Below are 24,770 nucleotides of genomic sequence, written 5' to 3'. Positions count from 1 at the left end.
AAACATTACACAAATGAAACACATAAATGCTAAGAATGCCCAAGATATCAGTTCTGATAACCTACTTGGAGGAAGAGACTCTAAAGAAATGTTTCATTTGTGACATAAATTATGTTGTTCTGTAAATGCCATGCAAACAGTGCTGGGGCAGGACTGAAAAAAGAGCCTTACTTGATTTTAGGTCTCTCTGAAGCATAATGTGAACAGTAATGACATTTCCCACAGCCTACATCTTTCAATTAGGACTAAAAGTCAGAAATAAAATTCCAGCAGCCTAGGTTTTGGGATTTCTGATAAAATGAAACTGACCTTGCATATTTATGGTGCAGATGGATCTTGATCTAACACAGTTGTTTTGCTGTAGATAAATTTAAATCTAAATCAGATTTAGATGTGATAGATTTGGCCCTGGACGACTAATTTCACAGTGGCTCAGAATACAGTTAACAACATGAATTTCAAGTTGCTTCCCATGAACTTCAGGTTCCATCAGAAGACTTTCAGCTGCCAACACAGAAAAGGACTGCTTGAAAAACAACACTTGCAGGTCATTACCACAGGTTAACTGCTTCATTTTGTACTACACAGAACAGAACTCACTCCTGGCAAGATCCTAACATTAAGGCACACAGTCTGTAACTAGACACTGAAAGAGCTTAGCACCCTCTAAAACTGCTCCTAACCCCTACAGTCTGACATTTAAAAGTGCAGGCTCAAGATGTGACATTTACTATGCAAACTGTTTTCATCCCACCCCATCCCCGCTTTAATTTTATGACTAGAAAATAAATTAAGTCCCTAGTAATTCAATGAAGTGCAAGTGTAACGACGTTCTTGTTCAGAGCTCTGTTGACTCCTACAGGATGTTATGCATATGTAGATTTCATTACACTCTCAGTGCAGAAAGAGCATCTTGAACTGGTGAAAACAAAAATCCATGTAGAATGCATGTCTTGAAGACTTCTATCTAAAACAATGCTTTTCAACAGCCACCACCATCTTCCCTTTTGCCTTGCAACTAAAAAAAAAGTGCATTTTGATCTCTGTAGGATTTCATTTGTTTTTCTTCAAATTTATTAGCTTCTGTAATTATATAGTCCATTTTATTGTTAAATCAGAAACAGTAAGAGAACACTCTAGGTTGGTATAGTCATTTTACAATGAGTATATCAGCTACAATACCTTTACCTAATGTTGTCAGAAAACCAAAACAGAATCAGAACAGCAATTGATTTATTTTTTGACAAAACTGCTTACTGAGATATCACCTATTCTGTAAGGAAGAAAATACTCAAAAAATAAAAAAGTTAAAATTTAGTTAAAAGCTTTACTTGTTTGGGAGCAATCTCATAAAACTCTTTTTAATATGAGCACTTCACTTCACAAAATGAAAAACTATTTACATCATTTTCCTTGCAGTTTGGTCACATTATCTACACACATTTGCAGAAGATCTTAGGCAAAATAGGTATGCATTTTCTTCTGACATAGGCTATCAGATTCATTGCACATTCTCCTTTTACATAATGGCTCTCCTATAGTGCACTGAAGTCAGTGATCACTGTCTAATTACATTCTCATTTTAATTTATGGCTCAACAATAAAATCAATACCACTTCAAACCCAAATATCCAAGCAGCTGAATTTATATATAGTATGAAACATGTGGATTCCACTTTTTTAGGCCTGATTTCCAAAAGAATAATACATCTCACTAGCACAATTAAGAAACTGTGCAAAGAAAAAACAACCTTTGCATCGAATTGGTTTGAAAATCAAGGCATCTTTCCAAATTCTGTCAACTGATTTCCTGCTAGTTACATCTCATTTAAAAATGTTCATTTCCTGATGGGCCTACAATGAACTTTTCTGCACGCGATTACTGAATTACAGTATCTTTTACATATATATGCTATATTTAGGCCAATAATGTAATTTCCATGTTACACAAAATCATTGCCTTCACAAGCAGAGTTGCTACATACATTCACAGTTTCAATAGATTGTAATTAGCTTCTCCAGTTGTGCTTTAAAAATTCCGAATATTTTCCAACAGTAAGTGCAAAGCAAATGTCCTATGAAGCTACAATTGGTCACAGAGTTATAAACTCCAAAATTACGAGAAGAGCCTTTTCTCATTCTCCATTTTCATCGCCTGCTTTTTCAGGTATGACCTCCAGACTTCGACGAGGCTTTGAGATTTCTGCATTTTCAGTGCCTGGCTTATTAAGTCCACATGAAAGAGTGGCATAATGAATTTGCTTCAGATTCTCCAGCGCTTCATTTTTAGCATATTTGAGAAGATCAGCTTGTCCCTGTAAGGAAAAAAAAAATGCAGTTCGATAACAGCATTCTCTTCTCTTTTACCTTTCTGCTTGTTTCAGCCTAAAAGCATAGTTGTCCTGCTTAAAAAAAAAAAATTAAAAGAAAGACCAAAAACCAAAATCAAACACCAACCAATGAAACAAACACAAAACTCCTCAAAAACCAAAACAAAACTCAAATATGGATTATCTGGTGTTAGAAAGAATCAAGCTCTTTGCTTTCTCTGAAGCCGATCAGTGGAATCAGCAATGGAGTATGCCTAACAGTTTTCATGAAAGTAATCTGTGCTGTATTTTTAATCCATGGGGACTATAAATGTTTCTGCATAATGAAAAATGTGACGATTTATTTTAATACCTCAGGGAGCCATTTAAAGCTTTCCTGGTTTTTTTTGTTCCTAAGGATTTTTTGTTTTCTTAACAATGTGATTCACTGTGATAGTAGGATGCTAAAGGACCAATGCTTGAAATAAGAAAACACAGCCTGGTGAGCAACACTTAAAAAGGACAGTGATGACAAAGACTTCACAGGGCTGCCTGCAGTTCAGATACTTGCTATCATTCAGACTATTGCTATCCCTCTTCAGAGTTACAAAATAATTTAGGTTGAAAAAGCCCTTTAAGACCATCAAGTCCAACCAGTAACCTAACACTGCCAAGTCCACCACTAAACCACATCCTTAAGAGCACATCACTTCTTCTTCATAGCAAATAAGTTATAAGCAAAGCTGTAAGAGAAACTGTCCCAGGCTTTGGTGATTTGGCTCTTGTTCTACAGTCCTCCATCTCCTTGTATCGATTAAAGCCCTCTAACAGCAACAGCTCTCACTGTGGACCCACTGTGGACAGCCTTCCCTGCAGCTGGTTTCTGCCATCCCTGCCCTCTTGCAGCAAGTGAGCAAGGCTGCAGCACATGGTGAGCATGTCTGTCTTACTGGTGGGCACAGAAAGGCTCAAAAACAAGAGCAGCAAATCTGCAAGGAGCAAAGTGATTACACTGTGCCTGCGCTCCTGAGGGAGAACTGCTCCACAGCTCACAAGAAAAATACCTGAAGGAGAGAAATTCATACCTGAAGGGGAGAAATACAAACACACACACACACAAAAGTCCAGGTACTGTAGTTCCTTGAGACTGCCAGTACCAGTGTCCAATAAGGTATGAACACTGACTGCACCTTCTCCTGCCATGTCTGTCCATCCTGGGTAAATTCTCAGTGTCTCCTGACAGACACATCTCTTGAAGACATGCTAGTATCTCTTCCAAAGATAACATGTTGCCTCTCCTCTGCCAAATAAGGTTGAAATGCATCTTTACATCTTGATTTTAAAAATGCAGGAGTAGAGATAGAACAGTGGTTAGACAAAAACATGACAGTGGTTAGACAAACACCATGTGTGCACTCATGGTGTGATACTTCTGATGCTTCTTTAGCAACTCAAAGCATACATACTATCCAATGAAGTGAGTACACTTACGTATTTGAGACACACAGATTGAAAACAAATACTCCTTTCTTCAAAGAAATAATGTCCCCCCTTCCCTTACCCAAGACCATAATAGCCAAAGTCTTTTTTTCTGATCACCAGAGAGGAAAAAATCTAGAATGTCATCAATCACAGCACAAGTTTCAGTAATATTTCCTTCTAAAGAAAATCAGGGCGACTTTTTTTAAAAATCATATACTTTTTTCCAAACTTACAAACAACTAAAAGCTAATTTAAAACACTCCAGTGCACCAAATGAGTCATATCTGGAGTGCATCTGTTTCTAGCTCAAGTTCTGTTTTACATGGATTAGTAGAATATAGTTCTGGAATTTTAATCAAGTTGTTTATTATAGGCAGAGCTCCTAGCAAACAGTCTATTAATAAGGTTTCCCAAAATTTCTCAGTTAAAAAAACACTTCTGCTTTCAGTTACTTATATGCCTGCCAAACTTTAACCACTTAAGCTGATACTTTCTATGCAGGATTCTTGCCATTGGCAGATTTGGCAGATTTTATTATTATTTCTGTTTAATATTCTTCTTTAACCTCATCCATATGGTTCATTCAGTTCTGAGAATAAAAATGGGGGAATGCCATCAAGAGTTTGTTAACAATCTTCTATACTTCCTTCCCTACTCTCACTTGGAGTAGGGACTTGTAATTCAAATGACTACAGGGCAGTAGGTTCAAGTTATGAGCTTTTAATAAACAAAAATCAGATTCTGAAGGTGGTTAGTACAATCACTCAGGATTCCACTCTTGATCATCCTTCATCTCTTGACAGCTCCAGCAATGTGGAAAGAGAATGTGTATTTCATTCCCACAGAATAATGAACGTGCATTAGGAAAAAAGTTGGGTTTTTTCCTGGATGGTTTCTCCAAGCCACCAACATTCGGTTGTCAATGCAGGCAGTCCAAAAGGCAGACTAGAGGGGAGGAAGGAAGAGCCTGAGACAGACTCTGGAGAAGAGGTGGATGGGGAAAAGGAGGGTGCAAGAGCTGTCTGTGGGACTGACCTGGCAAGAAGCCTAGGGCTGCAGAAAGGGAAGCTAGACTGCATTACACAAGGCAGATCTCACTGCAAGAGATTGTGAAACACAAACACTAAACTGCAACAACTCTAAATTTAGATCTGACAGGTGAGCAGAGAAAGGGAAATACTGAGGCAATATTTGGGATTGGAATACAGAAAGAAAACAGATCGACAAAATTCACCACATTGAGAGTAGTCTTAAAATTTTATACAAGTAAAAGGAATAACAACTCAAAAGAGTGAGAGATTGGTAATGAGAATAAAAGCTGGTGAGAAAGAAAAACAAAAACACTGAGTAGGGAGAAGGCTGCCGAATACAATGAATTGAGTAAGGTGATGAGAAAATGAAAATTAACAGTCATAGAGGTGGTAAGGAGGAAGAAGAAAATATTAGGCACCAAGTGGGAACAGAATAAGGGATGTAGGAAAGCAAGAAAGAAGGAATATCAGGGGTTAGGAGGAATGGCTGGTTTTCAGCAGGGAACTGTGAGTGTCTGTGACAATTCCAATCAGAGAAGATGAGCTTCAAAGACAAAAGAGGATCTAGGATAAAGGGCTGGATTACTGCAGACAAGGTGTTCAGACTAAATGCAGTTGACCAAGTGGTATCATGTTCAGACCAAGGTGAAATAGAAAAATGCATCAGTGTTCATTACTCTCTTCTCCAATGCTCAGAATTTATTTCTGAATGCCATTGAACTCAGAAAAATATTTTGAAGCCAACTGTGTTGTCATTATCTGCTGGTATGTCTTGATCTCAAGATAAAACAAGAGCCAACCACTGCTACCAGTAATGCCATGAACTCAAGTGAGAGAGCTCTGCACAATTCATATTAAGTGCCTACTTCTGTTGATATACTATAATGAAGACATATGCTGGGGAAATGAAACAGCATGCACCTCAAAAATTCAAGTTGTAGTCACATTGAACACTACTGAAAGGTAATACATGCATCTGGGAGGCAGAAAATTTAAAAAGTCATCCAGATCTGGAAAAAAACTGCCATCACACACTCAATTAAACAGTCTCAAATATTTTCTTTCTAGTTAGGTATCAAATGTGTCTTTTCCAAAGGCTCTCAAGATTCAGTTTCAATTCTTCATATTTTATGCATACTGATTTTCACAGTAGGTGCTGTTGATTTCATAGCAAAGTTTGCAAGCTGATTGCAAGCTGAAGCATGGGAATCTCTCTGTACCGTGGACTACTCAGGGCTCTTTCACCTTTTAGCAGACCCAAATGACTGTAGCAACTTGCTCTGATAAAATTCATATTGTAAAGTCAGTACAAGAGACCTACAAAGAGCTCAAACTTTAGGCAAGCAGATTTATTTTGAGGGTGCACCAAAAAACCCACATTTCAAGAAACAAAGCTAGTTTGCACAGAGAACTCAATGCTGGGAACTGAAGCAGTTGCAAAAGCAAACCAGTTGTGTTTCTTCCTGTGTGGAAGGGCTGTCTTCACCAGGCTTTCATCTCAGACTAAGTCAAAATGTAAGTTAATTTAGTTGTCAGTGTTGTCTGGCAAGCACACCAAAAAACTTGAATTTACTTCCAGCACTGTGGTTAACAGGCAGATTGTGGTAATTCCCAGCTCGGAGTAGGACAAACCTATGCCTTGCAGAGCACTGGGAGAGCACACTCCTCACAGCAGCACAAAGCAACCACTGCTCCCCTTTCCTTCACCATGGTTAAAATTCACTTACAGAACTGAGCACTATGTAACATGAATATTTCATGTTTACAGGCTTCAGAAAAAGGTGTTTTCTAGGCAGACATGACAAAAGACCTTAAAGAAGATCAAAGAACAAAACTGATATTCATTCAAACACTTTATTAGTAAACAGCAGCAATAAAGAATATGGATTAATTTGGAAGCCAAATTCAGTATCCTTTAAACCTCTCTGGCCCAATATGCCCATGCCACCTAGTCTGCATTATTTTTCTAAAATCATTGTTAAAAACCTTCTGTTTGTTCAGCAACTTTTGGCTAAGAGGCAGTGTTTTTATATCCTAGCTCCTTAACAGTAACTGAAAACAAACCCAAAATGGTTCCTATCAGTTCTTCTACATCCAAAATGAGGTACCATTTCAGAGTCAGCTGGATAGAGGATCAACTAGAATGTCTCAGCACAGCTATCTTCATAAGCTGTTATGTATTCACTCATGATTATTGATTAACTGGTTCTTCACTAGGTGTGTGAGCCTGAAAGTAAAATTGCGCAGATGACATTTGAAATAATTGCATGAGCACCCTTTCCTCCCAAAAATCCCAAGAAACTCTACCATTAATGACTGGTCTTTAGCTCAGGATCTGGAACCCAAAGTTCCTATCAAGAAATGTAAGAAGCCACTATCCCTTTCTCAAAGTGCTCCTCAGAGTACAATGGAACATTGCTCTGAGCAATCTGGTTGAGAGGGAGATGTCTCTGCCAGTGGCAGAGGGCTTGAAACTGATGATCTTTAAGGTTCTTTCCAACCCCAGCCATTTTATTATTCTGTGACACACTACAATGTGCCATGCCCAGCTGACACATTCTGAGAGCAATTGTGGAATCAGGACATAAAGGCCTTAACTCCCTAACTTCTAAATAAGGGGTTAATTAGGAGTCAAAATCCCATCAGTCCAGCAACATCAAGAGACTAGTAGCTTCAGATATTTAAATTGAACTGGGATGTCTTCTGAGGACCTACAGGACCAGGCAGCAACTATCAGAGGCTTTATGAATGCTCTGTGGCTGCCAGAATTCACTTGAAGATTTGATTCAGAAAGTTCAGATTATTTTAAAAGCAGTAAGAAACTGCAGTCCTGTAAGTGGCTTGAATGTTTCATTTATAAATACATGTTTTAAAATATACTGCAGGTGCAGAACCAATACTAGATGCTATTACAGAGCTAATAGATGCCATGGACTGCATGCCTTGCAAGAGAAAGTAATTCACATCATCTAATACAACATGTCTAAAAGCTCATAGCCAACAAGAAACATCAAATAAATGCTGAAATTAGGAGCCCCACCTTCCTTCCAAATACTTCCATTGACCTCTCACTCTGTATTTAGAACAGCTTTTCCTTGCCAAGACTAATTTACAGATGCTGTTATATTCTTCCTAAGGGCATCTCAAATTCTGAGCCTTACAGAGGGTTTTTCTCAAAGTTCTTCTATGCTAGACAAGTCCCTAAATTTTTACAATAGGTCATAGGAGCCTGCAGCAACAGCACTTAAGAGTGATATTCCTTCTTCAACAGTGAACTTTTGGCAGAAAATGTGATTTATTTTTATGTGATCTATTTTTAGGAAATATTAATTCTATCAGCCTGAATAGTAACAATAAATAAATTACTAGCAAATAGCTGTCTATTTGAAAGAGATTAATATTCTAGCAGTTTACAATCTCTAAATCAGGCAACAGACCAAATTTACTCTAAGTGATGTTGTGAAGTTAAGTATCCCTGTGTGCATATATGGGGTGAATAAGAATGGGTATGTGTGCATATACACATACACAAATTGGATGGAACTATTTAAGCTGAATTCAAACATACTATACTCATAATAAATTTGGCCACATGGCTTCAAATTAAGAAAAATTAAATCCTTTAAAACAGTAACTGCAATGCATATGCATGCAAAACACACAGAGATACTAACTGCATCAGATGTTCTAAATAAAGTTTCCCTAGAATTAAGCTGTCAATTCTGTTATTTTATCAAAGTTTCCATTGCATCAACTGCAGTCAAAATGTCCCAATTGAAAAAGAGCAATCAATATGTATCTCGAGGATATAATGCAGCTTGATCAGTTTGGAAAATATATTAGCCACACCATGTGAGCATTCCATGAATCCTCTGTGCAGGAGCTGAAGATGGCACTCATGTAGGATTATTTAATAAGGCTGTTCAGAGCCACACAATAATTTGTACATCATAGCCAAGAGTCCATGTATTTACTATGTATTTCCATGTCAATTTTTGTACTGTTTGAGAAGGAAGTTAATTTGAAGATGGCAAGGAATTCAACACATTAAAAAATTCTTAAAGTGGTTCAGATTGTCACTCTTCTGCTCAATTTCTACTAAAAAAAAAAAAAACACAGACGTTCACTTTTCATCCCTGTTCTCTCATAGTTTTTTGAGAACTGGGAACATGGCAATGGAAAGACAGATTGAAATTACGATTGCAGATCTTTTTCTCCAGACAGGAAGAGTAGGGTCTTAGAAACTGCTTAACTTCTCCTTAATTATATGACATGAGAGTATGGTGATAGCCCACAGTTAAAGAGTTTGGAGCGAAAAACTTCAGTATGTCTCTTCAAACAACTCTCAGCCTTTAACTTTCTGTACATCTAAATATGAGCAACAGCACTTAATGGATGTCTCTGAACTGCAGTACCTGTAAATTACTGTAAAAATGTAACAACATACCAGAACTTCCTGTAATGCCTCCTGTTAAAGTTTCAACAACAGGCTGATTAAAATCTCACTAGTTTTTGTTAACTGAAGTATTAATTATGGGACAAATTAAGATCCTTCCTAAAGAAAGGATCTTAATCTCTGAGTAGAATAATACCACCAAGTCAATGTTGAAGAGATTTTCTCAATAATCTCTTCAAAAGGGAGGCTTTCTAACTTCATAATTGTGTTAATCCTAAGGACAGGTACACAAGCCCTTCAGTGCTCCTCAGAGCCAGACCTACCATGTGGCTTCTCCAATTCCTGGCTAACGCAGAAATCACGACTTCACATTTCAGACACTCACCAACTGCAAACCTCCCCCCCACCAACCCGTATGTTCAGAGTGTAAAGCAGAGATGAAGCAAAGGTACTGCTGTTTCAGGCAGCATTAAAATAGACTTGCCTATCCAAGCTGGTATCTGACACCTTTGACAGAAAGGAAGGGATAAGAATTTATTTCTTTGACATTTGCCCAAAGCCACTGAACCGACTCTTCTCCATCCCCTTGGAAGCACAGGACTGATACATTACACATCCCATACACTATCTTCAGGAAACTCTGTTCTGATACAGGAAATGTGATATTCTGGTCCTCTACCTATAAGCAGAACCTGCACCCATATTTTTAGAATTTATTGACTGTACATGCTGTAGCAAATTTCGCCACTTTTTGATTCTCCTCGGCTTTGGATTTGTGGAGTATAACACAGGAGGGACTGGAGCACAGAGAGACATCATGAAAAGCTTAACAGTTCAAACCAACATGGAAAGCTGGAGAAATACATATGCATTGCTGCTTTTCTGTCATAGTTCACTGTAAGAAGAGGCGGTATGGAACTGTGCTTTCAAGAAGAACTAAAAATAAAAACTAGGTGGGAGAAAATAATTTTCTTTATAATTAAAACAGACTTTATAGTTTAATGTAGTGAAGAAGTATTTGATTGAGTGGGAGAGAAGAACTCATTAGTGGATGCAAACACGAAACTTGAATAATTTGAGGTAGAAGAATAGTGTCGAGGGGATAAATTAAGGGAGGCAGTTTTTCTATCTCTACAAATTTTGATATAGTCTATTGAGATGAAAGATCACCGATAGGAAACCTGAACTGTTCCACATTCTAGTTTCCTGAGTGTCTCAGTCTGAAAGCTTTTCTTATACTTCACCATTTACTCTTTCATCAAAATATAAGCAAATACGCTCAACAAAATTTAAAGAGAATCTCCAGCTCATACACTCCATTTATTCCACCCGGGATTATGAACATAATTTGCTTCTACCATTAATCACCACTCATCACTGACTGCAGCAGTAACAGCTTCCCTTTTGTTTTTCAGTAACTGCATTAACCTTAACACTTATTCTCTTTCAAATCACAAAACAGGGTTTAAACACTGGCATAGCTTCCTTCCAGCCTGAGCCACTTTGCAGAAGTCAAGACTCATTTTTCAGCCACGTATTAAAGATTACCAAGGATCCTGCCAACGTTAAAAGACTGCAAAAAGAAAATGTCAGAAAAACTAAATGAAATAAGCTTCCATAACACTACACGAGAATAACAAGTCACATTGAGACTCTGCTGTGTTTCAGGTTATATAAACCAAACTGACTGTGATTATAGAAGTGAATAAACCCAGTCGAACTGTGACACCGAGTAATGACCAGTAACAATATTAGAATGACAGTTTTGAAAAAAAAACACAGTAACTAACCAAAGGAAGACACGTTACCTTTAAAATTGTTATGTTCCACGTAAAACTTTCTACTGATTTTTGCAGTTTTCTTTCTTTTAGGCCTTCTTTTGCTCCTATATTGTGCAGGTTTTCATGAAACTCCATTGCTGCGGAAAACAAGAGGGACAAACATAGTCTCAATTTTAGTGCATTTTTGTGATCACAGAGAGAGTAACTTGAAACTAATATAGCAAAAAGACAGTGAAAAAGCTTCAGAAATTTTATTCTTCAAGCACAAATGTATCTGATGTAGTAAGATGCAATGCCATACAACATGCCAATATATACAAATCTCTCTAAGCAAAAATCCACTGAAGCATCTGTTAGGTCATTGCTATACAAAGATGGAGCCCAGCAAGTATTTCCTTTAGAAATATATTCTCTAAGCATAACTGAATTTGTTGTACCACATCAAAAAAACTTTTTGTAGTTGCTATAGGATGGAAACAGTAATTTTATTATCTACTCTAGCCCAATAAATTTATTATGTGCCTTGCTCTTATATGCATTTACATCACAGTTCTCCAGCTTACAGCTTATATGGTGGAGTCTGCCCAGAAAATAAACACTTTATCCCTGAGAAAAAAAGAATAACTGTGAAGGAGGAATGCCAAGCGATCTTGTCAAGGAATGCCTATGACATTTTACCACACCACATAAACTACTGCATCCACAAAACCTGTATCTGACAAACTCCAAATAAAAAATTTTTGGCAAAATTCAGATTGGCTTGATCTAAGCACTGTGCAGACCAATCAAAGTTTGTTTTCACACTGCACAGACAGCAGAAACATAATCTACTTTCCATGCTGTTGTTAAAAGCCATATAAAAATAAACTTTATTTTCCTTCACACAGGAGAAGTCAAATGTCCTTCTATGGGTACACAGAGCAACCTAACATGGATTACAGGTACTCTTCTATGAAAGTCATAGTTTAGTTATGTTCTCAAGATCTCCATATCTAATAAAGTACAGGGTATTTTGAGGTTAAAAGTTGGCAAGTACTTGTGACATACACCTACAAATGTAAAAGTTAAAGCACAAATTATAATTTTAACTATGCTGTGATCTTCTGTTTGCCCAGTGAGTGTATGTACTTCAAAATTTACATGTACTTAATTACCATGAATAAGCATATAAACTTGGGTTGGCTGTTGATCTGAGAGAAGTCTGACTTTTAAGGACATTATCTCTTCTTCATAATCTCTATCCCACACTCATGTCTCATTAAAAGAAAGAGACTGAATGTTTTCATTGTACTCTCCCTTACCTTACTCCCACAAACACACGTACATTTTTAAAAGTATTCATAGATTCATTGGAAAGGCAGAATTGTTCTTCCTACCTTTTCTTACTATTTTAAATTTTGCTACAAGAAAAATAAATGGCAAATATTTTCCCTGAATTAACATACTGTATAATTTTTATTTCAATCACTTCTCTATAGCACTGCCTCTGCAGTCTCAAGTATAATGTTCATGTTATATTTCCACAAAACAGATTTCTAAACAGGTGAGAAATTAAAGTTCATCAACCCATCATTGTTGTAAGTATCCATTTCCCATTCAAATCAACCAAAAAAATAAACTCCCAATATGATTATGGAAAGATTATACGCAGATCCATATTTACAATATTACACTTCTAAGGCAATCACGACAGTACAGATTTTCTGATCTGTACAATGAATTCTGAGACATACTGGTAAACTTTTGAAGTTCTGTACCTCATTTCCATCTGAACAACTATAGCTTTTAAAGTGGGTGGACACCAGATAGTAACTTGAACTAAAGGCACTCAGACAGATATTAAGAACAATGCTGAGTGCCTATGTGTTAAATGCTTTGTAGATTTCTGTCCTGGTTTACAATACAAGATACATATTCTATTACCATCTGAGAAGGGTGATCATCCTTATCTCTGTGGGAAATGTCTTCTGTTGATGGGCCATAACTGATAAGGGTGATCATCCTTTTCTCTGTGGGAAGTATCTTCTATTAATGGGCCATTGAGTCCTACTGTATAACTGAGAAGATTACATCATCCCATTGGGAGATGCTCCAGCCAGGGGGATGAGCCAAGCCTTTCCTACCTAGATAAAAACTGAGGTTTAGAACGGCAAAGGCAGCCTTTTTCCACTGGATTCCAGAGGAAGAACCAGGCTTTTTCCACATCATCACTGGACCCTTTGGAAGAAAACTGCACCAACACCCTGACTGACAGGGTATCAGGTTGTATTCTGACTCTGTCAGTGGTTTTATTTTTTTATTATTGCATGTATTTTTCCTTTTTCTCTTCCCTATTAAAAATTGTATTACTGACTTGAAGTCTCACTGGTTTTGCTTTTCAAACCAGTACAATTTCAGATTATTTTGATGTATACAAAGTTCCTGACATCACAGACGTGGACACGATGGTGACCATTCTGCCAGCCAGAAAAGCTCCTTTATGTTCACTGACAACTTTCTGTGGTGATGCTCTTCCCAGTCTACACTCCTGCTATGATTAATTTCTGCCCTGCCAAAGACATTCCACCCCAGCTAACTACACATGGAAGTTGGAAGGAACATCCCATCTCCCTCCTTCAGGAAATGAAAGAGTCAGATCATCCTACCAGGGCACACACATGTAGACCCTCAGCTGTCAGGTGCCTCCTGCTTAAACAGCACTGACCACCCCCCCTAACCTCAACATCTCTCACAGACTGGCCAACTCCTCAGCATCATGCTACACTAAACCTATCCTACTCTGAGCCTAAACATACAAGCAGGGGCAAGTAGATTTGAATTTTATTTCCACTTCCATTACTAGCTCTTGCCTGATTGACTGAAATGTATTATTTCATCTCCTTGCCTCAGTGTTTCCATCTGCTGAAAGGCGTGAATTGTATTTGCGACACAATAAATGGACAATTAAATTTTAGAACATGAATACAGCACAACATTTAACTGTTGACTATGTCTCTCTTCCTATATGTTCCCACTTGGTTTTCTTGTACTTTGCCTTGGAATTATTTATGCATATAATTTATTAAATATTGCATATGCATATAATTTATTAAATTATAATTTAATGCATTAACTATGACAAAGGAATAACACAAGTGTTAAATTCCAAAATAAAATTTATTACAGGATAACAGAAAAAGGAAAAAAAAAGAGGGAAGATATTCTCACTATCAGCTAAATTAATAAAATAAATTACATGTCCATATAAACCCATGTAAACGTGCCTTCAGGATATGCTTACAAGGAAAACTCAATGTTAAATTACTATTTTATATACACAATTTTCTCTCTCCTTGCAAGTAAAAATTCAGCTCTCACTCTCATTAAGATATAGTAAACAAGTAACTTTTATGAGGCTTAATTACTTCTAGATTTATTGGTTAATTAGTAATTTTGAACTGCCTGAGAGCTCTTGAATGATAACAGGCATACAATTAACCTGATGTATTACTCACTACATTTTTGCTTATGCCACCTTAATCAAAGAAAGCAAAAGTTAGTAATATTTTCCATCTACTGTGGCAGATTTAAAGCATGATATAATTAACAACTTTGTGAGTGACCACGAAGAACACATAGGATGTGTGCTCTTCTGTTTGGATGGTATTTTCTGTGTTTTAACTTTTGCCCACTGCACAAATGTATTTATCTACAATGAAGTTATTCTTGGTTGTTGCCTTGAGCCACAAAGCTCAGATCTGAAAAGCTCTTTTGACTGGAGACTCTTTACTAAAATCCCTATTTGCATAGAATCACTGAGGTTGGAAGGCAGCTCTGGACCAACCCCATGGCTCAAAACCAGGAAAAGAGAACAGGTGGCCCAGGACTGCGTTGAGGTGGCTGTTCAATATCACCAAGGGTGGACATCCCACCTTTTGTGGGACTGAAGTGAGGTTGATTGGTTTAGTCCTACTTTCTAGCTTTCTTTAATTTGTTTGACTGTGGTAACTCTACTGTTTGTGACAGTGTGAAGACGTTTCAAACACCATTATTATTTGGTCCCATTGTGAATTTCTGCTTGGGGGTGCTAAGAGCACTTAGTTTGTGTAACCTGCACTAAGAAGTCTGGCCATCACTGCCTAAGTAAGGGAGGGCTGACAGAAGCCATACAGTTTCCCAAGCATTTGCAAAACGAAAACTGATTCAAGTCTTCCACATTAAAAAGACCAGCTTTCCAGTGAAACATTCACCCTCCTATTGCAAGGCATGTAAACACACTGTAATATATGTAACAACACAGCAATAGCATGATTCAACAGCAGCTCTGTACAGTGAACAAAATACTGCCAACAAATTTTCCCAATCATAACCAGAGATATCAGAGCATATTCTTCTCCTCTGCAGTACACTTGTTTATTCTAAAGCATTCTCATAAATAATCCTTCAGTATTTCCAAATAGTATTTTCCCCATCAGTGCTGAATCTCTTTCTGGTTCCCCAATGAATGCTGGCTAGTTTGAATTTCATGATTGTCTCAGCTTTCCCCTCTCTCTCAGACCCTTTACCACAGCCCTGGAATGCATTAGATGGTTTTAACACTTCTTCATTCTGCTGGGAATACCTTACCATTCAAGATGCTACTCTGAAATTTTACGCACAATTCTCTTCTCCCATTTTCAGTAAATTCAAATGGCATGAGGAAAAGAGAAGTACTATAAAGCTACTCGATGCAGTAGGAACCATGTATCATTGAGGAGACTAACAAAAATTTGCTTGGTTAGTCTTGCAAAAAGAAAACCAAAAGAGGAGCAATTGCTCTCTAGATACTCTTGACCACTCAGGTAAGACCTCAGACATCAAAGGATCATTGCAGCTAAAGGGCAATATTAGGATGGCTGTCCATCAGCAAAATCAGAACTTCTGTAAAATTTATTACTATTGTAGATGTGGTTCTGTGATCAGCTTTAAAATGAGAAAATTACTCCAATCAAAAACTCACATTCATTTTAAAATATAGCTCAACACGATCCATTTTCAAGAGCTGTACTGGGAAGCACACTCAAGGACCCTACAGTCCTGTGTTTCCTCAACCAGCTGCAGGATGACCTACAGTATTACATGCAAAGTATGTCAAACCTGCATTAATTTATGCTTAACATATTCTGATGGAACATTTATGTAATAAACTCAACAAGGACTAAATGACAGTACAGAGAGCAAGGCGTCTTATTGCTATGACATACTTTAATAACAAAAGGTTTTCCTAAATAAAACATATAAAGCAATGTAATTGTCTTGAGAGGGTGATAATTTTGAGACATCTTCTGTTAGAATAGCTTCCAGACTGGAACTTCAGCTTTATTTTATGTCCTGGATTCTTAGCGTTTGATTTTTCACAAGTAAGTTCAGAAGATAAAAAAACATTCAGAACTTACAACATTCATATGAGCTTAAAATATGTGTTATTGTTCTACTGATGCTTGAAATGCTAGAAAAAAGATGCCCTGCATATTGTTGTAGCCCCAACATTGTATCTTCATCAAAAAAAATATTATTTAGTGATATATCTCAAAACCAACATTTTTGATGCTACTAAAAGACACCCATCTTCAACTGTACTTTTTCAACCACTGAAAAAATAGTTTCTTCCTTTCTCTAAAATTGAAGCTACTTCATATGAAATTCATTATCCTTAATTACTAACTAGAAATGACACCTCTTGGAAGTTGGTTAGCAATTCCTCCCACTACTGGGCTCTCAGTATAGTTCCAAAATACCACACTTAAGATATTAATTAAAATGTGGTATATAAAGCAGGATAAGTGATTCTGCTATTTTTAAACTAGTTAAGAAGCCTTTATTAAAAAGGAAAGTGGCCTTCGGTCACTGAACTGCATGTAATTATGGTTTTACATACAATATATGTATCTTTGTTTGAATTCTCTGATGATAGTTACACATTTATTAAAATCAAGACGTGAAAACAAACTGAAACATGGAAAAATGGAATACATACCTGTATGGTACAAGTTCAGGTACATTTGGAACTTTGAGATTTGTTTGCCTTTGTAAGAGTTCCTATCACAAAGCCCTGGCATAAAATCCCAGTTTATAGCAAAAAAATTCACACCTTTTCTTTAACTGAGAACCAAGATACTAATTTTTCAAGGAATCTTTAGCAAAACAGCCAGCATAACACTTGCTTAGCTGTGTTTCTAAAGCCAAATCTCTCCTTGACACGCTCATTTGTTTTCGTTGATCAAAGCTTTCTTGCCAAGAGATGATTTACAACCTAGCTGAGACATGACTACACAGCAGGTGGGCTCCTCCTGCTAAGCTTTTTCTCTTAACAAAGAACTTTATCAGTGAAACAGCATAGTGATGAAACTCTGGCAATAAATGCATATCCTGAGTAGGCATAACATGAAATGAGTAATAAACAAAATTTGACTACGTCTATATGAAATACACACTGGTAATATTCCAGGTATGAAGCACTTAAATTGAGTCAAGCCAAATATAGTTTATTTCATTTCTGGTAGAGTGCTTTGATTTAACAGCAAATTAAATAATTTTCAAACGAGTTATAAATACAAAATAAAACTAAATAAATATTTAAAAATTTTAAATGTAAGGAAAATATTTCACAGCTTTTGATTAGGTTACCACACCTTGCAGATCTACTACAATGTAGACTCAACCACTTACAAAGATTCTGTGATTAATTTGCATACAGGGATTTGTTCTTTACAAGAACAAAAATTCAAGAAACCAGTTTTATATATATATATATATACACATATATATTTAGATAATTCAAATAGTATATATTCAAGTTATATATTCAAATATTTCTTCCTCCACTGTGTAAGTTAAATGGCAATAAAGGGAACTAAAAATTCTAGGAAAGGCTTTAGGCTGTAAGTATTCATTTCTACATATAAACATTTAATTTGATTATACAGCTGCTATTCTTGGCCACATCTTTGAAAGAAACAGCTTTAATTTTTTACAGCATTAAATATATTTCTTAATATTTTTATTTTAGATTATATTCCTTAAACAGCAGCTATTTCAGCCACACAATTTCCTCTTAAAATGAATTTTATCAGAAAAAGAGATTGGGAAAAGCGTCTGGCTACCAAACCATATCAACAGTAAATCAAATCCATCATGTTAAAGAAGCAGTAGAGGTCACTATACTTGTAAATTCTCATATATTTTGCTTACAAAACACTCTTTACACAAAGATTTAAAATTAACCTTAATATATTAATGCCTAGCGTACCTCCCTATTTTCTAAAAATCATTACTAACTGCAAAAATTGAGTCATAGCAGGAGCAAAGATTAAATGCTGAAGTACTTCCAAACACTTAGTTTCCACTAAAGATACTGAAAAAATGTTATGCCATCACTAGAATATCAGAATTTCTTGGCAGATTCAAAGAATATTTTGCTGCAGATTTAAGATGCTCAAGGTACAAATTATTTGCATTCAATATATTCAGGTAACTACTTGACAAAAGAATACAGTACCTTAATTAGTTGTCCAGTATTTTTTAATTACTTCAACTTCTTTGGCACTGTGCACTATCTCTGTAGTACGTGGAAATGTTCCTCAGACACAGACAGACCGGTATCTACTGCCCCTCCTCAGGTGGTTAAAAACTATTTTGATGCCTGGTGCCCTGTTATTCTTGAAAATCAGTAAAGACACATTGCATACTTAAGAGAACCTTCTTATTCCAATATCCCAACCAACAGTGGCATCACAGCCTGCCAAGCACCATCTGTTGGGGGTTGGTTTTCTCCCTTTTTCCCTCTGTGGAATTTTCCCCATTGTCATGCTAAGATACCTGTTGACTGGGCCCTGGTGGCAAGGGGGAGGGGACGGGAGGGAAGAGGGAAACCCCGCGAGATTCAAACAGCCAGAAGAGGAAGCGGAAGGCTGGGCCTCGTCCCATTACCCCCGCGGAGTTCGGACGAGAAGGACGATCGCCGCCGGTGTCCCATCCCTGCCATCCCAGCGTTGGGAAACCACCATCGGACCCTGCCCGGCTGTCTTCTCGCTGTGAACTACCACCATCCAGCACTCTGCTGAGCACCAGGACCCACACCGTGAGCGGAGGGCTCTCTCTCCATCTCTCTCTCCCCCTGGGACAGCGCTGCCATCACCCCCAGCCCTCCTGCGGCTCTGCGGGACCCGCCCGCCCCCAGCACCGGGAACTGCAGCTCAGGGAAAAGGTGCCTGCAGCCAAAAAACACTGGGACTGAGTTACTGTTCTGTTTGTGGGTAATTTCATAGCTGTTGTTGTTCTTGTTTGTCTTGTTAGATATACTAGTAAAGAACTGTTATTCCTACCCCTATATCTTTGCCTGAGAGCTCTCTTAATTCCAAAATTATAATAATCGGAAGAATCACATTTTTTTTCAGTCCAAAGGGAAGCTTCTGCTTTCCTTAGCAAACACCCGTCTTTCAAACCAGGAGACCATCCTTTCTGCATCCTTTCCTTTAAATTAGTATTTAGTCTTCCAATCCAGACTCATGCAGTCCCATATGCAATCACAGTAATTCAGTCTTCCATAAAAGAAACTTTCTTTAGTGCTGGGAAGTCAGTGAGGACCTCAGATGCTCACTAAATTCTTCAAGAAACACGATCAGAAGAGATTCAAAGTAGTTGCAGCACCAAGCTTACACTGGTATGAAGCAGCAAAGAGGACACTGTGACATCCATGCTACAACTTCTTTAGTTCCAAAGGTTAAGTAACGAGCTCCACCCTTCCAAAAGCTTTCAAGAAAAATCCTATGTAAAATTACCCTTCTAGCTACCAAAGGCAATAAAAATAATATAAACTGAAAAAAATTCATGAAACCAACACCAACACATTTTCTGTTCCTCCAAAACAACACTTCCACAAAATTCACAGAGAACCACCAGACCTTCACATACTAAAGCAGTTGTTCTGAAAAACTGACCCATGGTACTCCACCCACAATGTACAGAAAACTTCATTCCACAAAGACACTCCTCTGTGAAGACAGATTATATTTCTGAATGGGGTTCGAGTTCAGCCACTACATGTATAAGAATGAATTAAGACTGTCAATAAAAGGCTGTTTCCATATTTTGTTTATCAGTCTTGATACTCAAGAGAGACCAATGAGATTTTACTGAAAAGTTCCTGATTTTATTGAATGTTAGAATGCAGACTTAATAAAGATATTGATTTATGGCACATTGTCATTTTTCCCAGTGTTCAGATCTGGCTGAGCCCACATTGCTTCATAGGCAATAGTAATGAATCTCTTCCACACTTCCACAGAAATCCAACTACTTCTTATTCTAGCATTACATTAACAAGAAGGATAAAGAAGTCTTCATGTGAAGGGGCAAATTCAAGAGAGTAATGCAAAAGTCTGTGCCGGTCAAGTATTTGCCCTAGTACCAGTAAGTGAGGTCATTAAGAAGTAATGTGAGATGTCTCCTGGAAATCATCCACCCTTTTGCAAAATACACACACACAAAAAAAAAAAAAAAAAAAAAAAAAAAGGAAAAAAACGTGGTGTATGACTGGTGCGAATAACTATGGTGAAAAAGATTTGAGCCTAAAGAAAAATGACTCATCACCTATTCCCTAATACTATTTAAGTTGATCTAAGGGCAATTCTTCACTTCCCCTCCTCCCCAGCAGAATGTGGTTTCAAGAATATTCTTGAAAGGTACAAGAGAGGAACAGGTTTACAGAGCCAGTGAGTACATGCAATGCCAGTATAATCTGAGCTGCTGTGGAACTGCACCTGGAAAGGCTTAGTGGAGTTATTTGAGAAGGAATGACAAAATAGGAAGAAAAACACAGAAAAAAAGAGTAGACAGGACAAAGAGCAAACAAGAAAAAAACAGGTAGATATTATGGATAGAATACAGAAAGTTTCGAAACATAATGGGAATAATTTGAATACGCCCTTTTATTCCTTAGCTATCAGCAAAAGCCTATTGTGCTAGCAAATATTGAAAATTATGTTGTGACAAGTGCGGAGAAAGGAGTTTAAAGAATTTGATAACTGGCTTATTACAAAATAGGAACACAGAGAAAACAAGGAAAAACAGGTATCTCAAAAGCATACAAACTGGCTGAGAGTGGTCTCCAAGTACTGCTTCAGCCATAGTTGACATTGGAGTTTATGTGATGGCGATAAATATTATAGATTGCTTTCTTTTGACAGTGAAACTCATAGAAAAATATAGTAATGGATCCAATTCTAAGATGCAACTTGAAGATCAGCATGTCCTACTGATGGCAGTCAAAAAAAATTAAATATTCTCAGGTGCAAAGTCCAATGATAACAGATAGAACAGCACTCCTTCACTCCCTATTTACAAAAGAGTAGTTAAATCCAATGGCTTCTAACCAAGAGTCAAGACCTGCTGATGAGAGGCAGTGTTTCAGGATACATGGATTAACTAATTCCGATGAACTTCACAGTACCCAAACCATAAAAACCACAAATTCTCTTTCAAGTCAGGGATAACTGCAGAAATATTGGGAACCTAGTCATTGCCTTTCACAGTTTAAATAAAAAACTCAACTGCCTAACTATATACCAAAAATTTAAAAGTGCTCCTCAATAGTTAAGTATATAAATTTCCTTTATTCTGTCAGTGGATTATCTAATCTGTCAGAATATTACTTTTACATACGTATTTTGGTGAACGTGAATCAAAAAACAACTTAGAATACTAATAAACGGAACAAATACCAAAAAAAAAAAAAAAATCTCAACAGCTCAATAGAAGTGTTATTTTGCTGGAAAGCTTAAGTAGTAACAGTGGGGAAGTAAGAGTTAAAACTACTCGAACAAAATTGATTTTATTCCTTCAATTTTCAACTACCAGAAGTATTTGAAGTGTTTGTATGGCCATCATCCTAGTATTTTTCTGCATGCAGATCAGATTAACCTTTTTCCAACAGATACTGTGTACTGTGTTTATCTTTAATGGCATCCAGAACGGCTGGATACTTCCTTTCTTGAAACCATATCCTGTTACTGACACTGCTGAAGGGCTGCTTTGAACTACATGTTTGAAAATATACTCCTTTTATGTCATTCATTACTTTCATTATTAAATAAAGGCAGTCAGATGGGATAAATAAGACAGAGTCTGCTCCAACAACTCAAAGAATCAAAGTATGAGGAAGAAAGAGAACAGATGGATAAAGGAAGAGTGGGGACCACAAGGAAGCAATGAAAACTATTTCGGTTAAGGTAGTAGGAGGACATGTGTCAATCCAACTATATTTCTGGGATAATTTTAAAAACAAATTCAAAGGAAGTAGCCTGGTGGATGTTTACAGAGAGCCTTTGGGACAATGTGATACAGAACATGACGAGGGCTGAAAATCCATCAGGCACTGGAAACTCTTGCTAAAAAATGAGCAAACACAAGAAAAGCAAAAGCAGCTCAGTCCTGACGCACTATGAGGAAAAAAGTATAAAAATCCATCCAGGGACAGAATATCATCAAAATGACAGCCAGGAAAATGACATCCATAAGGCAAAACTATGATGGTCAAATGCAGAAAAGGATAGTGGAGCCAAGTTCCCAGAAAATAAGAATCTGAACAAGAATTCTGGCTGCACAGATGCCTAGGGAAGGTTATGTCTATAAAACCATATGGAAAGAAATATGTATGTTTTTTACGAATCTGAACTCTTAAAAATTAATTCATCCTTAGTTTGAGCAAACAGGGCTGCAATACAAAATACACTTTTATGCATCATATTAACACTAAACTGACACTGCTTGAACTCTATACAGTAACTTCATTTTCTGAATTAAAACAGAAACCTCAGAGACCATTCTTTGCAGGTATTGTCAAGGCAATCTTTTCCCCTACACTCATAAATTTACCCTTACTGATTTTATATTTCCCAAGATTATAGAATCATAGAATGGTTTGGGGTTTGAAGGGACCTTAAAGATCATCTAGATCCAAAACCTCTGCCATGCACAGGAACATCTTCCACCACACCAGGTTGCTCAAAAATCCTTCAGTCATATCTACATTTGATTAAGTTCAGTAGTTCTTTGTCACCAGCAAGATGTGTTTGGTAATTATTGCCCCTGTAACTTAATGAATATTTGGAATATTCTTCTGAGCTTCCACTGCTGACCACCCAAATGAATTCCTAAGTCATGGTTCTCTCTTTTAACTATGGATGAGCTCAGGCAGTATTTGAATTATAAAGCAAAAAATGCAGTGGAAAACTCAAAAGAGGAGTTCAGGAATAATGTGATTTGGGTGCAAAGGAGGGGTAAGGTGACCTGGACATTCAAATTCTTTACTCTAGCAAAGATACAGGAGGATTTTAGGCCTCTGTGAGAGACAGGCAATGGACCAGATTATCTTCCAATTCCCTTTAGCACTTAGACTCTATTTTCTTGCAGCAACTCTAACTGGCTTAATAGCAACAAAATAAAAGGCACTGCAGTCACCTTGAAGTTATGTGGATTTTTTTCTTAATTCTGAAAAGAAGAAAAAGTACAGCGGGAAGGAAAGCAATATCACATTCCCAGATATTTTCATTATTTATGTATCTAAAATACTTTCAATAACTATTTAACTAAGAACGGAATGTGTTCAGCTGAAATTAATATGCTGATATGAATAAAACAGAGAGGTTTTTAATATGGTTTAATTTTAAAGAACCAAAATGAGGAGATGTTTATAGTTAAATGATCTCAGAGAATATTAATAGCAAAGAACCTGAATTCTGAAAATAGCCATCTTATTAACTGTATCTTTGTTTATCCAAAAGTCTATCAACCAAGGAAATAGTACAGCATTTATTTTCAAATTGGGTCGGAATTCTATAGGAGACCAAAAGCCTTATTATTAAACTTAAGACAGAAAACAGTTCAACAGAGTGAATCCACTTTGCCGATATGACAAAATTCTCTTGCAAGCCTGATTATGACAACAAAAATTTACTTCTTATAGTCACACTGTGTACTTCTTATTTTAGCAGCTTTTTCACCCTTTGAGCCACAAAGAAAACAAAAAAGCCCAAAGAAAGGCATGATTTTGCTTTCTCCTTATCATGAAACTACAGAGGAAAATGTATAATCTTTTACTCGTTATTAGAGTAGCATCTACTGAGATCATGAGATCAATCAGTCGTAAGATAATCTTCAAAACCCGCTGATATTAAAAGGCAATTCAGCTCATTCATCTTAAAAAATGCCTTGACCCTGCAGGGCTAAAGCTGCCCTAAATATCAAGATCTATTACATAATCCATACTCAGGCTTATGTCACCATGCTGGAGGGTTCTCATTTGAAGGAGATCAAAATCTCCACTATTTAGCATTTTAGTTTTTGGCATTCTTAAACAAAAGATTCCTGGACTGAATTGTCCCCACTGTAAAATAAGGTGGCAAGACTCAAGAAAGTCAGACATATGGACGTTTACAGGAATGCACATAAGCTAGTAGAAAGCAATCTTTTCTGAAGAGCAACAATTCTAAAATACTGAAATTCAGGCAACTAGCTTTTGCCTTACCTCTAACCAAGTATCTAAAGTGCTGGTGACACTAAGAAAACCCCAGCACATTATCACCACATAAATGGGAGGTGATTTAAGAAGCAAGCATAAACATCTACCAGGCAACATCCTTATAACAACACAATATATTTTGTTTGGTACTGCTGTGGTTTAACCCCAGCTAGCAAACCAGTACTGCACATTTGCTCACTCCTCCTGAGTGGGATGGGGGAGAGAATCAGAAGA

At 37.0% G+C, this 24,770-nt stretch overlaps 1 protein-coding gene across 1 annotated transcript in view; it reads right to left on the bottom strand.

Moving 5' to 3' along the window:
• Positions 1 to 1,841: 1,841 nt before the first annotated feature.
• PLCL2 (phospholipase C like 2) overlaps positions 1,842 to 24,770 on the bottom strand; it is a 98,879-nt gene continuing 75,950 nt past the window's right edge. The window contains exons 5-6 of the mRNA XM_062496176.1: positions 11,027 to 11,136; positions 1,842 to 2,315 (exon numbers count right to left, since the gene is read on the bottom strand). Of these exons, the coding sequence (XP_062352160.1) occupies positions 2,136 to 2,315; positions 11,027 to 11,136 (290 nt within the window). The 3' untranslated portion in view covers positions 1,842 to 2,135. The remainder of the gene's footprint in view (positions 2,316 to 11,026; positions 11,137 to 24,770) is intronic.

This window comes from Cinclus cinclus, chromosome 1 (assembly GCF_963662255.1).
Source record: "Cinclus cinclus chromosome 1, bCinCin1.1, whole genome shotgun sequence".
NCBI lineage: Eukaryota > Metazoa > Chordata > Aves > Passeriformes > Cinclidae > Cinclus > Cinclus cinclus.
This window is presented reverse-complemented; position numbering and strand designations above follow the sequence as displayed.